The sequence below is a fragment of the Podarcis erhardii genome (genome assembly GCF_964252035.2).
Source record: "Podarcis erhardii genome assembly, chromosome: 1".
NCBI lineage: Eukaryota > Metazoa > Chordata > Lepidosauria > Squamata > Lacertidae > Podarcis > Podarcis erhardii.
Genome location: NC_138497.1, coordinates 116,394,426 through 116,409,102, shown reverse-complemented (window position 1 = coordinate 116,409,102; position 14,677 = coordinate 116,394,426). Strand labels below are relative to the sequence as shown.

The 14,677-nt window shown below is 43.6% G+C and overlaps 1 protein-coding gene across 1 annotated transcript; it reads right to left on the bottom strand.

Annotated features, from left to right (window-relative positions):
- Positions 1-603: 603 nt before the first annotated feature.
- On the bottom strand, positions 604-14,597 carry PRKRA (protein activator of interferon induced protein kinase EIF2AK2). The gene is made up of 8 exons (XM_081849097.1): positions 14,021-14,597; positions 12,469-12,638; positions 8,987-9,068; positions 7,013-7,091; positions 5,728-5,845; positions 4,308-4,405; positions 3,177-3,351; positions 604-1,965 (listed from the first exon to the last, which is right to left on the bottom strand). The coding sequence occupies exons 1-8, from the start codon at positions 14,185-14,187 to the stop codon at positions 1,808-1,810; spliced, it is 1,047 nt and encodes a 348-aa protein (XP_081705223.1). The 5' UTR covers positions 14,188-14,597; the 3' UTR covers positions 604-1,807.
- Positions 14,598-14,677: the final 80 nt, after the last annotated feature.

The window sequence follows — 14,677 nt, the reverse complement described above, 5'->3', positions numbered from 1 at the left end:
TTCCTTTTGAGAGCAAAGATCTCATGTGCTGGACCTGGCTTAGAGGCCTTGGGTGTTCCTGCACATGCATTCGCATCACCATGGGAACTATTCTTAGCAGGAAGATTCAGAGACTGCACAGCTCTTACAGTTCCTATAAAACACCCAGGGCCTCCTTTTCTCCAGTTGTTTCAATGAGGTCTGAAGGCCTATTGGGAGGCGCAATCAGCCTGCAGAGGGAAGGAACTGTTCCACTTGACTCAAGCAGGTCACCTTGAATTCAATAGCAGCTTCAGCTCAGTGAGACACCTCAACTCCAGAACCAACCTTAGGAAAATTGCAAACTGTCCAGTAGAGCAGGCTGAACGTGACCATCACAATTACACTGTCTTTCCCACGAGAACAATGTGCATATCGGCTTTTGTATTCAAATCTACTAGTGCATGGTTAACTTTATGTGCAAAATGTGTATTAACTGCTAGCAGGCCACTGTGATCACCTCTAGAAAAGATGCTCTGTCTTAATTTGCTATGACCAATTTACATAGCGAGCCTCTGCCTCTGCCTTTCCTCTAAATATACAGAATACATGCCTTGAGATTAACATAAAAACTTATTACTTGAATTATTCTTTAAAAGAATTTATTAAAGAATGACCGATTCTTATAGTTACCTTACGAAAAAGGGCAGTGATGTTAATAGAGTCATTATTTCTGTAAAAATTCAATCTTCAAACCATAGGTTTAAAAAGGCCACAGTTCACACAATGAGAGAAAAATCCACACACAAGAAAATGGATAATATCCCATGGCCATAACATAAAGCTTTTCAAAGCACTGGAACATTTCAGATACTTTGGTTTTAAGATCCCATATACACAGGTATTCACAAAGGAGCCTGTAAGCTTCGGTATATATGTAGTGCAGGCTCAAAGCTACTTTGTGATACTAAAACTTAGTACAGTAAAGACAACAGTTCTACAATTCTGTGCCAAACTCCACCCCTAATTCGGCAACCAGGGGGAAAAATTGAAGTTATTGTATTCAGAACAAATCGTGAAGATGAACCGTTTCTGTCACACATACTTCATTGTTGTTGTTTAGTCATGTCCAACTCTTTGTGACCCCATGGACCAGAGCACACCTGGCATTCTAAAACTTTCTCTGCCGCCCCCGCTGCCCCCCGGTTGGATATTGTGTCATGAAATGAAGTATAAATGAGTCATGGAGTGTTAAACAAAAATCAATATATAGGTTTGGAGGGAAAAGAGCATGTTGAGATTGCAAGCCCTGTTCCTGACTGCAGAAAGACATTTTCCAACAATCAAGGTAGACCTCATTCTAAACATGATTGCCAACAAAAAATGGTAGCCACGCCTCTAGTTCCTCCACCCTCCCCGTTACACCCACTAGAACTTACCTCATGTCATGACATCATAGATTCCTCTTTTCTCACTGCAATGTCATGTCATAAGTTTTTCTGAACTAGAATATGGAGCAAATGGGAGGAATTGGACATGTGGCTGCAATTTGAGGGGCAGCTGCTCATTTAGAGCAACGTTTGCTTTGGGCTTTGGCTCCAAGGATTCTCATTCATCAGATTCTGTAAAGGTGAATTCTGTATCTCATTCCATGCCTGCGGCTGTGGTGATATCTGGACTTCCAGATAAATAACATACTTGCGGTGATTGATTGTTTCATTATAATGCATAATTGTATACGCGTGCGTGGATTTTGTGATGTGACTTTTAAAAAAACACAGCTCCAATGATCTGGAAACTGTTCGGCTTCGATGGATACGTCCTTAAATATTTCCCTTTTGCTTGAATCTTATTTCTGTCCAGCCATGATCTTTAAATATTGTAGTGCATTGTGAGCAGCATCATTGTGAGCATTGCCCCAGGAGATTCCAGTCCCGTGACAAACTGTGATTGGATTTGTTGAAAGTTCTGCAAGACACTGGTATTGTCCATTCACACTCAGCTCCTCTGAAAGTACAAACACAGGTGCTGGTTAGTAGAATATCACGCCGCTAATTTTTGAAAACACCAACTACACTAATTCTCTTTCCCCAACATTGTGAATGAAAGTACCATACTTTTCTGTGTATAACACAACCCCTATTTTGGGGGACTCCAATTTCAGAAAATGGCCCAAAGTTGTTGAGCTTTTGGGGGGAGGACTGGAGTTGTTGAGCGTTTTTTGAGGGGGAATGCAGTAAATCACTAACCCAGCGGTTGCAATCGCTCACACCGCTTGCTAGCAATCGCTCGCTTCTGCTACAAACCTCTGACCGATCACCAAGAGCAAAAGTAAATAGCAATAACAATTGCCACAGCAGCAGCCAATCCTCCGCAGCCCTTGACGCAGCAACCAATCAAACACCCTTTTCCAATAGCCAATACAAAAAAACCCCTTGCCACAGCCAGCAATCACACTACAAATCGCCAACAACAATCTGCAGCTCGCGGCTGCAACCAATCATCTGTCACACATACCCACTACCCGTGTATAAGATGCTCCCACTTTTCAAACCTATTTTTGAGTAAACAAACCTAGTCTTATACACTGAAAAGTACGGTAATCAGGATGGTGTCACATAAAAGGATATATGACTGTAATATGTAGGAAACCATCTCTCCCAACCTGCTCTGGCACAACACAAATACTCTATTACCTATACAGTCATACCTTGGAAGCCGAACGGAATCTGTTCCGGAAGTCCATTCGACTTCCAAAACATTCAGAAACAAAAGCACGGCTGGATTAATGAACTACACTTTGATGCAGAATTTATAAATGCTTGTTCAGGTTCTTCAATTGTGACCTGTGCGAATTATTTTGTCAAAGCACTAACAATAAACAGCAAGTTTAGCACACATATCCCTGAAAACAGCACCGCCATTTACATACTGCACCCTTTTAGCAAATTAAATGTTCCAAATGTTAGTGGTAAGACGGTGTGCATCTTTTAATTAGACAAAATGTGATGAAAGTTTGTTCTCTGGCTGCGGTTAGTGCTAATGTTCTGCAGATAATTGTGTTCATGTTAATGCTGGAAGAAAATGGACATTTCATATTCCCACCCCTTTTTGGTACACACTTCATTGGAAACTTGGTTCTGCCTGGCCTGTGTTGGGAAAAAAGATACTAAGAAAAGAGGATGCATCTCGCCCATAGTCACCCACATGGTTCTTACCTATATTCAAGTATTTTGTATTAAAACCTTGCTCTTCTGCAAGTTCTCCAAGAAGATGAACATAATCTGTATTAGGAATACTGAGCGGACTTATTTTCAGCAAAGTAATTTTTTCTCCAGAAGAGTTCCTTAAGGTGCTCCATGTACACCCCAAATTGACATTTTGTTCTTTTCCCTGGAACAAATTAAGGCCATTTAGACTTTGCTGTGTTTTAAAACCACCATCCAACACCTTTAAATGCGGTCATTCCACTCCCCTTGTATATGTATTAAACAAATACCAAGCTCTCATATCACACTATGTTCTACCCAAGTATTTCCACACTTGTTAAAAACTTGCTTTTAATATGGCTTCTCCAAGATTCTCTTGGTCCGTATTACAGGGGCCTATGTTTTCCATAAGCATTCTTACTTTTAACACAACTCTGAACTGTAAATGTCAACAATTTCACCTACAGGGGCTACATTTTACTGCTTGTTCTACTGCGGCATTAACAAAAGCTTGAAGAGCAGAAATGAAGCGGGTGAGGCTGTTTCCATTCCTGTATAAACTCCCTGTTAAATACAAGTTGCCGGAAGGAAGGCACATCCATCACTGTGAAGCAGATTGCTGCATCTGATAGTGAGCTGATAGCTGGGATTTCTTAGAAGACTTATATATAAGCTTAATTCCCAAGAGTTAAATGATATAGAAATTGGTATTCTTCCAGCTTCTGGAGGAGAGAGAGGCAATGGAAGATGTACATTGTTTGTGCATTTGAAAATATATTAGATTTTAGAAACAGCTGTGTAGCTCAATGAACATCTGTTTGCTCTGAACAATGTTCCATGCAGTTCAACTGAACTCACTTCCTAAGCTTGCATCCTTAGGCTATTAAGACAAACAAGATAGACAGACAGACAGACAGAAAGACAGTGGGGGAGAGGACAGAGATATTGTGGCCTAGATGAAGAACATGGAAGATAACAGGTGAACCATCAGGACGGGGGGGGGGGGGGAGAGAGTCTAGCTTGCCTGTGTATATTTACTACAGCGCCTTAGTATGAGCTGGACAATTAATGAAAATGAATGATTGCATTGTTAGGTTTGAATAGCTAAGCAGTTGCTAAAAACGCAAATGAATTACTTACTAAAGAAATAGGGATATTGTCTCCAGAAAAATTACGGAATTTATCGAGTAGTTTCTCGGCAGCGTTTCGCTTTGCTAATTTTTTAGAAGTCCCAATCCCTTTGTAAGAAAACAAAAGCAAGAAGGATTAAAATAAGCAGAGAAACCCAGATTAAGAGACATTCATTATAGAAAACCAAAACTAGACTGCGAGTCACAGACTACACATCCATCAACTCAGCCATGCTTTTGAAACTCCCCTGTATGTTTTGTTCTGATAGTTCCACCTGTTAAGTTTACATCTGTTAATTATTAACTTGGGATCTCCCCTCCAGCCATGGCCAGGTGTGAGTTTCTGCATCACAACAGAAGAACTGTTATGTACTGAGTTGAATAGGATCCAAAATGCAGCAGTCTGATTGGTCCTAGAACAACAGGATTCAGAATGCAGCAGTCTGATTGGTCCACAGGACCCACCCAATCCAGTTCTAGGTGGAAGTGAATCTGCAACCTGATTGGTCTACAGGAGAATCCCAAAATTAGCCAATCACGTTGGGCCCATTGTGTAAATAATGTATTATAAAGCAGACATTCTAGGGGAACTTCCTTTCCTCCTCACCACTATGAGCTGAGGGCATAAAATCCACTCTTGACTCTGAGTATATTTCAAGAACCCTAAGAGGGCACAGAGATGAGAGGGTAGAAAGAGAAGGGGATACTGAAAGCGGACCTGACTGCAGGGCCAAATTTGAGCCAGGCTTACTAGCGCTCAAGTTTGTCCACAAAATGTTTTGATGGAGGAGGGACAGAAAGAGGATTTTTTTTGCCCCAAGCGGCTTCTATTAATTAAAAATCTTCCCCAAATGGGTGCAGTGCCTACCTGCATACAGATGCCCACAGGCGGTTCCTTCCCCCTTCCAGACCTCGTTTAGCCTGACTAACAGAGGGCAGAATGGAGAATACAGAAGGCATGCAGAGTCTTCTGCTACCTGTGCTATTACAGGTACATGTATTGGGGTAGGTGAGAAACAATAACTTGTTTAGCCCTATGGGGATTTCTATCATTAGGCTGTTGGTGCTCCAGTAGGAATCCAAAAAGAGGGCACATTGGGAGCAGGTGCATTGATGTTTATTTGGGGGGGGGGCAGAGTGGCAGAAAGAAAAAAAGCACCCCCTCCATCCACCCTGCCAGCACACTTTGGATTTGGTGGCCCCTCCTCCTTAGACACCCCGACAAGTAGGAATGTTCTGCTAAGGCACTTATTTTGACTTTCAAGTTATAAAATCCTCAAGGCAGCTTGCAAGAGAGAATTATATAAGATACAATTGTTTAAAATGATCAAAAATGGAAACATTAGTGGGATTTCTTTGGATAATGAATCCTGTGCTTAAATTCAGGTTTTGCTACATTTTGTGCCGAGGAGAAAAAAATAACCACGTACCTGTTTCTACAAATGTTTCTATTCTGCAAGTCATTGTAAACTCTCTCTTATGGAGCGGCCCTGTCTCCTGTGCCAGTGAGTACTCAGGAAGTCTCCAACCCTTCTGAATAGCTAGCTCCTAGAGAACAAGGGAAACAACAGGTAACAAGACAATTTTTTTTTTAATCTAGCCTTAAAACAGCCACGTGTCTATTTAGAACAGGTTTATTTATCATGATTACTTCAGTATTAACTTGGAAAGCAAAATTCTGATGTATTTTGCTTTATGCTGCATGTATCCTTCTACATCTCAATCCAGGACAGAGCTGAGAGGACTTCCAAGATCAGCCAGAGTAGCAGCCCAATGCAAGCATTCTATTTCAGTGATGTGAGAGTAAGTCTTGCTTTCACTAGTCACTACTCTGCCCAAAGAAAAGCTTTCCATCTTATATATATCACCACAGTGATGAGCTGTGAGCTTTGCACACAGTGTGTATGAGAAAACCTGACAAACCAACCAATCCTTTCTTTTCTCTTCACCACCCATTCTGTAATCACTATGCTTTGCTTTTCGTTGCTTACTCTACATTCTTTTCTGAGGGTATAGGAACTGTCTTCTCCTTCCTCGGCTCAGCTACCTGCTCCTGACTGCCTGTGTTGCTTTCTGTCATCAGAAAATAAGAAGGAAACAAAGATGATGTTACATACATAAGGATCTAAAGATAATTTGTAACTTAGTGTAGAACGACTTTGACTTATAAAAAACCAAAAGGTATATAAAGGACCGCCTCTTTCCATATGAACCTGCCTGGACCCCAAGATCATCTTCTGAGGCCCTTCTTTGTGTGCCTCCTCCATGAGAGGTGTGGAGGATGGCAACATGAGAACGGGGCCTTTTCTGCAGTGGCTCCCCGTCTGTGGAATGCTCTCCCCAGGGAAGTTGACCTGGTGCCTTCATTATTCATCTTTAGGCGCCAGCCAAAAACATTCCTTTTTAACCAGGCCTTTGGTTGATCTTATGGACATCCAACACCCTTTTAGAATATGGCTTTTTTGGGGGGGAGGGTTATTGGGTTACTTCTTTTGGTTTGATTTTATATATTGTGGTCTTGTTGTGAACTGCTGAGACCTCCGGGTATAGGGTGGTATATAAGTTGAATTAATAATAATAATAGTAATAGTAATAATAGTAGTAATAATAGTAATAATAGTAATAATAATAATAATAATAATAATAATGTAATTAAAAAAAATAAAGACAAAGAACTTCTGAATATGGTACATTTTAAATGTCGTTGCAACTCACCTGCAATGATCCAATAGGATTGGACTGATTTGGTGCTTGATCGAGACGTTCAGGGATTAAGTGGTCTGGCACAGAAATGCTAAAAGAAACGTAGTTAACTTGAAAACTGGCAGTTTCAGGCATCATTTTGCTAACAAATCAGGAATCAGTCCTAAGCACATTCTACATTTTAATATGAGACTGCCTCATTAAGACTACCTCTACAAGATGTTTCAAGTAAAGACAGCTGACGTGCTTTTCTATGTCTGAGTTGTGTCTATGTTTGCACATGTGGAGGATTTTGTTCCCCACAGGCAATTTCCTGTGCTTCCTCCCAGGCTGCTTTTTAAGTTCAAGGGTCTGGATCCAGGAAAAAGCAGGCCGAATTCCACTGGCAAGAAGGAGCTTTTCATGGCTCCTCCCCAGACATAAGTCTCATGTACTCTCAAAAATTCCCCTTGAGGGATGAGGGACCCTCCAGAACAGCATGGGACAGTGCATGGAGGGGCCCTACTGTGGGGTGGGGAAATCAGAAGAATTTGGCAGGGACACCTCATGCAATCAAAGTGCCTTTGTACTCATGCAAGGCACTTTGAAGCCAAGCCTAGCAGTTTCAAAAGCAGCATGGAAGTGAGTGACATCTGCTGTAACAGGTTATCTGAATATGTCATTTTGCCAAAATTTGTCATGGAATAAGGCAGGAAACTACAAAACCGATCTTCTTCAAGAAAACACTATGACTCTATAAATAAGGCCAGAAGGAAGGGATAGCTCAGTTGGTAGAGCACAAGACTCTTAAATCTCAGGGCCGTGGGTTCGAACCCCACATTGCACAAAAGATTCCTGAATTGTAGGGGGTTGGACTAGAATCACTAGATGATTGTGATCCCTTCCAACTCTATGATTCTATGATCTATGAAGACCTTTGTTAAAGATTTAACAGTATTGTTGATACTGCTCTAACCTGAATGTGGCTTTGACTTTGCTGTTGTTTAGTTGCTTAGCCGTGTCCAACTCTTTGGGACTCCATGGACCAGAGCACCCAAGGCTTTGACTTATCTTTATATTAATAATTAGGGTGGACCCTCTAGTTACGTACTGCTCTGGACACATAACTTTTGGGTTACAAATGCGGCCCGGAAGTGTATACTTTCGGGTCTCACCGCGTGCACATGTGCACAAGCGCTCTGCGCATGTGCGCAAAAATGCTCAATCGCACCACGCACGTGCGCAGAATTGGCACCTCTGCCTACGGACTTTTTGGGTTGCAGATGGACCCCCAGAACAAGTTTAATTCGTATCCGGAGGGTCCACTGTACTGATCCTTTTTATTAAAATATTCATAGATTGTCTTTTGGCGATAAGGTTGTTCTATGTTTTGTTATATTTTCCCATAGCTTATGTTAACTGAATTTTGAAGCTGTTAGCAGCTTGGTGCTTCCCTAGGGAAGGAAAAAACATGATACATGCTATAAATTAAACGAAAATTTAAAAAGTAAGATTGAAAGGTCAAATGAAAAGGTAGCAAAAAAAAATATTCTATTTGTTTATTAACTTTTTCTCCCACTTTCTTCTCAAAGGAGCTCAGGACAACAATTGAATATCTTTTTGTACTGGTAACATTTACAAGTTTGTACACATGAGACTAACAAAGATTGAAAACAGGTCTGAGTTATGAAACCACAGCATGTTAAATAAAGAGAGAAACCTTTCATACTCTTACAGAGTCATAACTAACAGTTACATGAAAGGTGAGAGAAATTGTAACATGATATGCAAAAAACTGCTATTTTATCACTTCCACAAGTAACTATCCATCTTAGATGCGGTCACATAATTTGGCCTCATTTCCCACAGCTTTTTTATAAACCTATCTCCAGTATGTTAAGCATCATAGCCTTAATTTTTAAAATATTTGTAAAGCTCTCTTCCAAAATTTTCCAGCAGGTCCTATTCGGCAAGAATACTATGTCACAATGATCAAAACCAACTCACCAAATATTTGAATTGCCTTTCAAAATGTTCAGGGCAGCTTCTGCAGCTTTGTGTTTTGCAATTTTCTTGCTCGGACCCTCTCCTGAATTAATAAAAACAAAAATATGTGAGTGTTCTGAACAGTAAGCTATGAAAATCTAGCAGTCTTAATGTTTCGTTCTGAAATATCCATTTTCTGTTTCATGATAACATGAAGAGTGTATAGACCTGTTTGGACACTTTTTCCACAAAGGCAAGATGGCCTGTTTTATTCTATCTTGCCAGTGCAAGCAAGCACAATGGGGGAAAAACGTGGCTCGTTTCTAAATGTTGATGATGATGATGATGATGATGATAATAATAATAATAATAATAATAATTTATTATTTATACCACACCCATCTGGATGGGTTTCCCCATCCACTCTGGGCAGCTCCCAAGAGAATATTAAAAACATGATAAAATATCAAACATTAAAAACTTCCTTAAACTGGGCTGCTTTCAGATGTCTTCTAAGTCAGATAGTTGTTTATTTCCTTGACATCTGATGGGGGGGCATTCCACAAGGTGGGCGTCACTACCGAGAAGGCCCTATACAACATTTTTCCACTCCCATTCTAAAGACATCACTAACATCAGAAGTAGCGCTGAATATTTTTTGAAAAACTGCATCTTTAAGATAGTGGTTGGGCAGCTGATTCCTATTCCTTCTGGACCATCTTGAGGGGCTGGGAGCTGGGGGCACTGTCATACAGTGGTTCCGCTCCTTCCTCCTGGGCCGTATTCAGAAAGTGGTGGTGGGGGATGAGTGTTCAGACCCCTGGGCTCTCACTTGTGGGGTGCCTCAGGGTTCTGTCCTCTCCCCCATGCTTTTCAACATTTACATGCAGCCACTGGGAGAGATCATCAGGAGGTTTGGGCTGGGTGTTCATCAGTATGCGGATGATACCCAGCTCTACCTCTCTTTTAAATCAGAACCAGTGAAGGCGGTGAAGGTACTGTGTGAGTGTCTGGAGGCGGCTGGAGGATGGAAGGCGGGTAACAGATTGAGGTTGAATCCTGACAAGACAGAAGTACTGTTTTGGGGGGACAGGAGGCGGGCAGGTGTGGAGGATTCCCTGGTCCTGAATGGGGCAACTGTGCCCCTGAAGGACCAGGTGCGCAGCCTGGGAGTCATTTTGGACTCACAGCTGTCCATGGAGGCACAGGTCAAATCTGTATCCAGGGCAGCTGTTTACCAGCTCCATCTGGTACGTAGGCTGAGACCCTATCTGCCTGCAGACTGTCTCGCCAGAGTGGTGCATGTTCTGTTATCTCCCACTTGGACTACTGCAATGCGCTCTACATGGGGCTACCTTTGAAGGTGACCCGGAAACTACAACTAATCCAGAATGTGGCAGCTAGACTGGTGACTGGGAGCGGCCGCCGAGACCATATAACACCGGTCTTGAAAGACCTACATTGGCTCCCAGTACGTTTCCGAGCACAATTCAAAGTGTTGGTGCTGACCTTTAAAGCCCTAAATGGCCTCGGTCCAGTATATCTGAAGGAGCGTCTCCTCCCCCATCGTTCTGCCCGGACACTGAGGTCCAGCTCCGAGGGCCTTCTGGCGGTTCCCTCACTGCGAGAGGCCAAGTTACAGGGAACCAGGCAGAGGGCCTTCTTGGTAGTGGCGCCTGCCCTGTGGAACGCCCTCCCATCAGATGTCAAAGCGATAAACAACTACCTGACATTCAGAAGACATCTGAAGGCAGCCCTGTTCAGGGAAGTTTTTAATATGTGACATTTAGTGTATTTTTCATCTTTGTTGGAAGCCACCCAGAGTGGCTGGGGAAACCCAGCCAGATGGGCGGGGTACAAATAATAAATTATTATTATTATTATTAATATTATTATTCATCTGCTTATGCTGGTAAGTTCTCAAAATGCAAGGGTATATATAAAAAACACATCTGAAGGGGAGATGCAGAGTTTTAAGAAGGCAGAGGGCCTGCAGCAGGCAGCTTCCTCCCAGCAGCAGAGACTTATCATTGATACCGTCAGAACTGCTGTACTAATTATGGAAGCTGCGCAGAGGCAGAGAAAATATGGTATGTTTGGCTTGGAGAAAAGATAATTAAGAGGCGATACAATAGCTATATTCAAATATCCCAAAGGGCTGTCACAAAAATGATGGGCCAAATTTATATTCTGATGCTCCAGTGGCCAGGATCTCAATTACTGCATTCAAATGAATAGAAAAGGTATTTACACCAGTGGTTCCCAAACACGCTTGCTAGAGTGAGGTGGGACACTTATTAAGTGAGCTTGTGGGGCCTAATCCAAACACTATCCTCATTCTAAAAGGTAAAGGTAAAGGGACCCCTGACCATTAGGTCCAGTTGTGGCCGACTCTGGGGTTGCGGCTCTCATCTCGCTTTACTGGCTGAGGGAGCCGGCGTTTGTCCGCAGACAGCTTCCGGGTCATGTGGCCAGCATGACTAAACTGCTTCTGGTGAACCAGAGCAGCACACGGAAATGCCGTTTACCTTCCCACTGGAGCGGTACCTATTTATCTACTTGCATTTTGTGCTTTCGAACTGCTAGGTTGGCAGGAGCTGGGACTGAGCAACAGGAGCTCACCCCGTCACGGGGATTCGAACTGCCAACCTTCTGATCAGCAAGTCCTAGGCTCTGTGGTTTAACCCACAGCGCCACCCACGTTCCATCCTCATTCTACTGGCCACAATAAATGTGAACTTCCTTGTGTGGCACAAGATCAGTTTGCATGTCATGCATAAGCCCTCAGTGCTAGGAACAGTGCTAAAGATCAGAGAAATGACATCACATTAGTTACCCTGAAAAAAAGGCGGCAACCGTTTTGCTCAGGGGTTCGATTCCTGGCCTCCACATGCGTCAGTGGCGCTTGCATAAGCCCACCCTGCCCCTGTTCTGCGCTCTTGGTGGTCACACATCAATTGGATGTGCACAAAATGGTTACTGCCTATATGGTGTCTGTGTTTGGGTGGACATGATGGGGGTCGAACAATACAATCAAGGGATAATGTACTATGCAATTAGATGCAGGGGAGGGAAGAGTAAGTTCTAGGGTTAGAAATGGGGGAAAATTAATTGGGTTTCTACGGTTAAGGAGGAGACACAAGAGTCGGTAGCAGTTAGGATGAAGGTAGGAAAGATGGGTTCTTGGGCTAGGTTGGAGGAGAACAAAAGGATGAAGGAAAAGACATTTGGGCTCTCCCTTTACCCATACTGGTACCCAACACACTAGCTTAGAAACAGAGGGAGTATAAAAATAAATACAAGAAACATTTATTTTAAGCATCACACACACATTGCATACAATTAAGAGCTGGCCCAAGACTTTTTGGCTACCCCCTCTCCCCCTGCGAGGTGGGGAATAAAGATCTACATCAGGATCTGCTGTCCCTGCTGCCCGAGGCAGTTGCCACACCTTACCTCATGGATGGCCTGGCCCTGCATGAATCCTATCAAAATGTACAAACCTGTTGTAGTTATGTCACCCATAGTGACTTTATAGGTGAAGATTGGCATATGCACTTGCCCCTCAGCTTTTTCAAAGTCATATACAGGATTGAGATTAGCCTTTGTGCCATATTCATGTAACATCTGAATTGGTGTTTTCCCCGGTTTGGATGTAATGATTTCCTCCAAGCTGTTTACAAAGTAGAATAAGAATTTTATGAATATTTGAGAAGGAAATCACATGCAGTGTGTTAAATATTGCTTTCAAAAATATGCTATATCTTTCATTTATGAAACTCTGAGGTACAAGCTGGAGATAATGAAGCCTGCTTCTGTGTTGTATTCATGATAATGAGTAACCTGTGGACAGTTATAAGGAAATGTTACCAGACATGTGATACTCCATGCTTTGGATATTGCACTAGAGTGGGGAGAAGAGGAAGTGTAAGCGACTAGCACTTCTTCCACGGTGCATTTTTTTCCATAAAACAAAAAGCTATTCACAGAACCAGTTGTCAGATTATATTATTGGTCTCTCCACATGCCTTGGAGAATGCTATTTTCTTAATTTCAGTTTCTTTTCCTTTAGCAGATCTAAAGAAACATAAAACTTACTTTCATTTTCCTCACTCTCAAATTTGGTGTGCTGAAATGTTGAAGATTTGTGAGAGAAGATCGCCCATCTCTATGCAATCATTTTGTATAAAATGCAGGTTAGCCCCCCGCCCCCAACAACATGACCCCAATCTAAATGCCACTCCCCACTCTCCTGTTTTAGCTTTCCACATAAAAATAAAGAAATGGGAGATCTGATCGGAGACCAGCGATGCCTTATCTACTCCAGTTCTGAGCGACTCCTTTCCTCTCCACTGTGTGCTGTGTCACCTATAAATATTGCAGGGCTGTGTAGCCTACATGCAAGAGCAAACTTAAAAATGTGTACGAATTTAACAGATGACGGGCAAATTCTGCTCTAGGATTGAGGAGTGGGTTGGTTTTTTAAAAATAATATTTTATTTGGGGCAGGACAAGGAAAAAACAAGAGAAAGGAATCAGGGACAGAAAACCAGTAGCATTCAAAAAGCACAACATGTAATAAAGACATATACATACATTCCCTCTTTCTAACCTGGGAAATCATCCTAAGTGTCACTGCACATTGGGTTTACTTCCAGGTAACTGAGTGTAGCATCTGCTTTTCTCTTACACACACACACACACACACACGGGTTTACTTCCAGGTAACTGAGTGTAGCATCTCTCTCTCTCTCTCTCTCTCTCTCTCACACACACACACACACACACACACACACACACACGGGTTTACTTCCAGGTAACTGGGTGCAGCCTCACACACACACTCGCGCCATTCACCCTGCCTGCCACGGTGCGCGCGCGGGTGCTCCTGACCCCTCCCCCCCCCACGTCCCAACCCGAATCCACGCGCACGCGGGCGCCGTTTCCCGCCTTACCGAGCGCCGTGCGCGCGGGCGGCGGTAACCCAGAATGCTCCACGCCCGCCCCACCCGCCATGTAGAAAGCCCCTTACCCACCCCACCCCTCGCGCGTCACCTGACGGTTTTCAGTTTCTCCACCCCCACCACCGGGGAGTTCCGCTGCTCCGTGCCCGCCAGCCCCCCTTCTTGGCTTAGGATAGCCGGGCAAGGGGCAGGCTGAGGCAGAGCCATGCTGTTCGCCGCCGCCGCCGCCGCCTCCATCTCTTCCTGGCCGGGAAGCATCCCTTTAGCACGGCCCCTTCTCGCGTGTCACGTGTGGTTCCGGGGGCCAGTTTGAGGGGAGGAGCCGCCCGGGAGGCTGCAAGCGGCGCAGAGGCGAGAGAGCGCCTCGCCTCAGTGGGTCTGTGTGTGAGAGAGAAAGAGGGGCGCTGAGGGGGCGGACGGGACCCCCAAGGAAGCCTGGAAATGGCCCCGCCGGTGCGCGGGCGCCTCAGTTTTCACAATAAACATGTTCTAGCTCAGGGGGTCCGTGAAAAAAACCAACCCTTTGCTTCCTGTTAACATACCCTCCAACATTTCTCCTATGGAAATAGGGACGTCCTGTTGTTATGGGGGGGGACTGCTCCCTTTTCCCTTATGGGGTCTCCAAGAGCCCGTATAGAGTCCTTAAGTGGGTCCCCTGTCGGCAGGAGAAAATAACAGGCCAACCAGAGTATATTGAGCTGCAATACAGAGGTACCTCGGGTTACATACGCTTCAGGTTACAGACTCC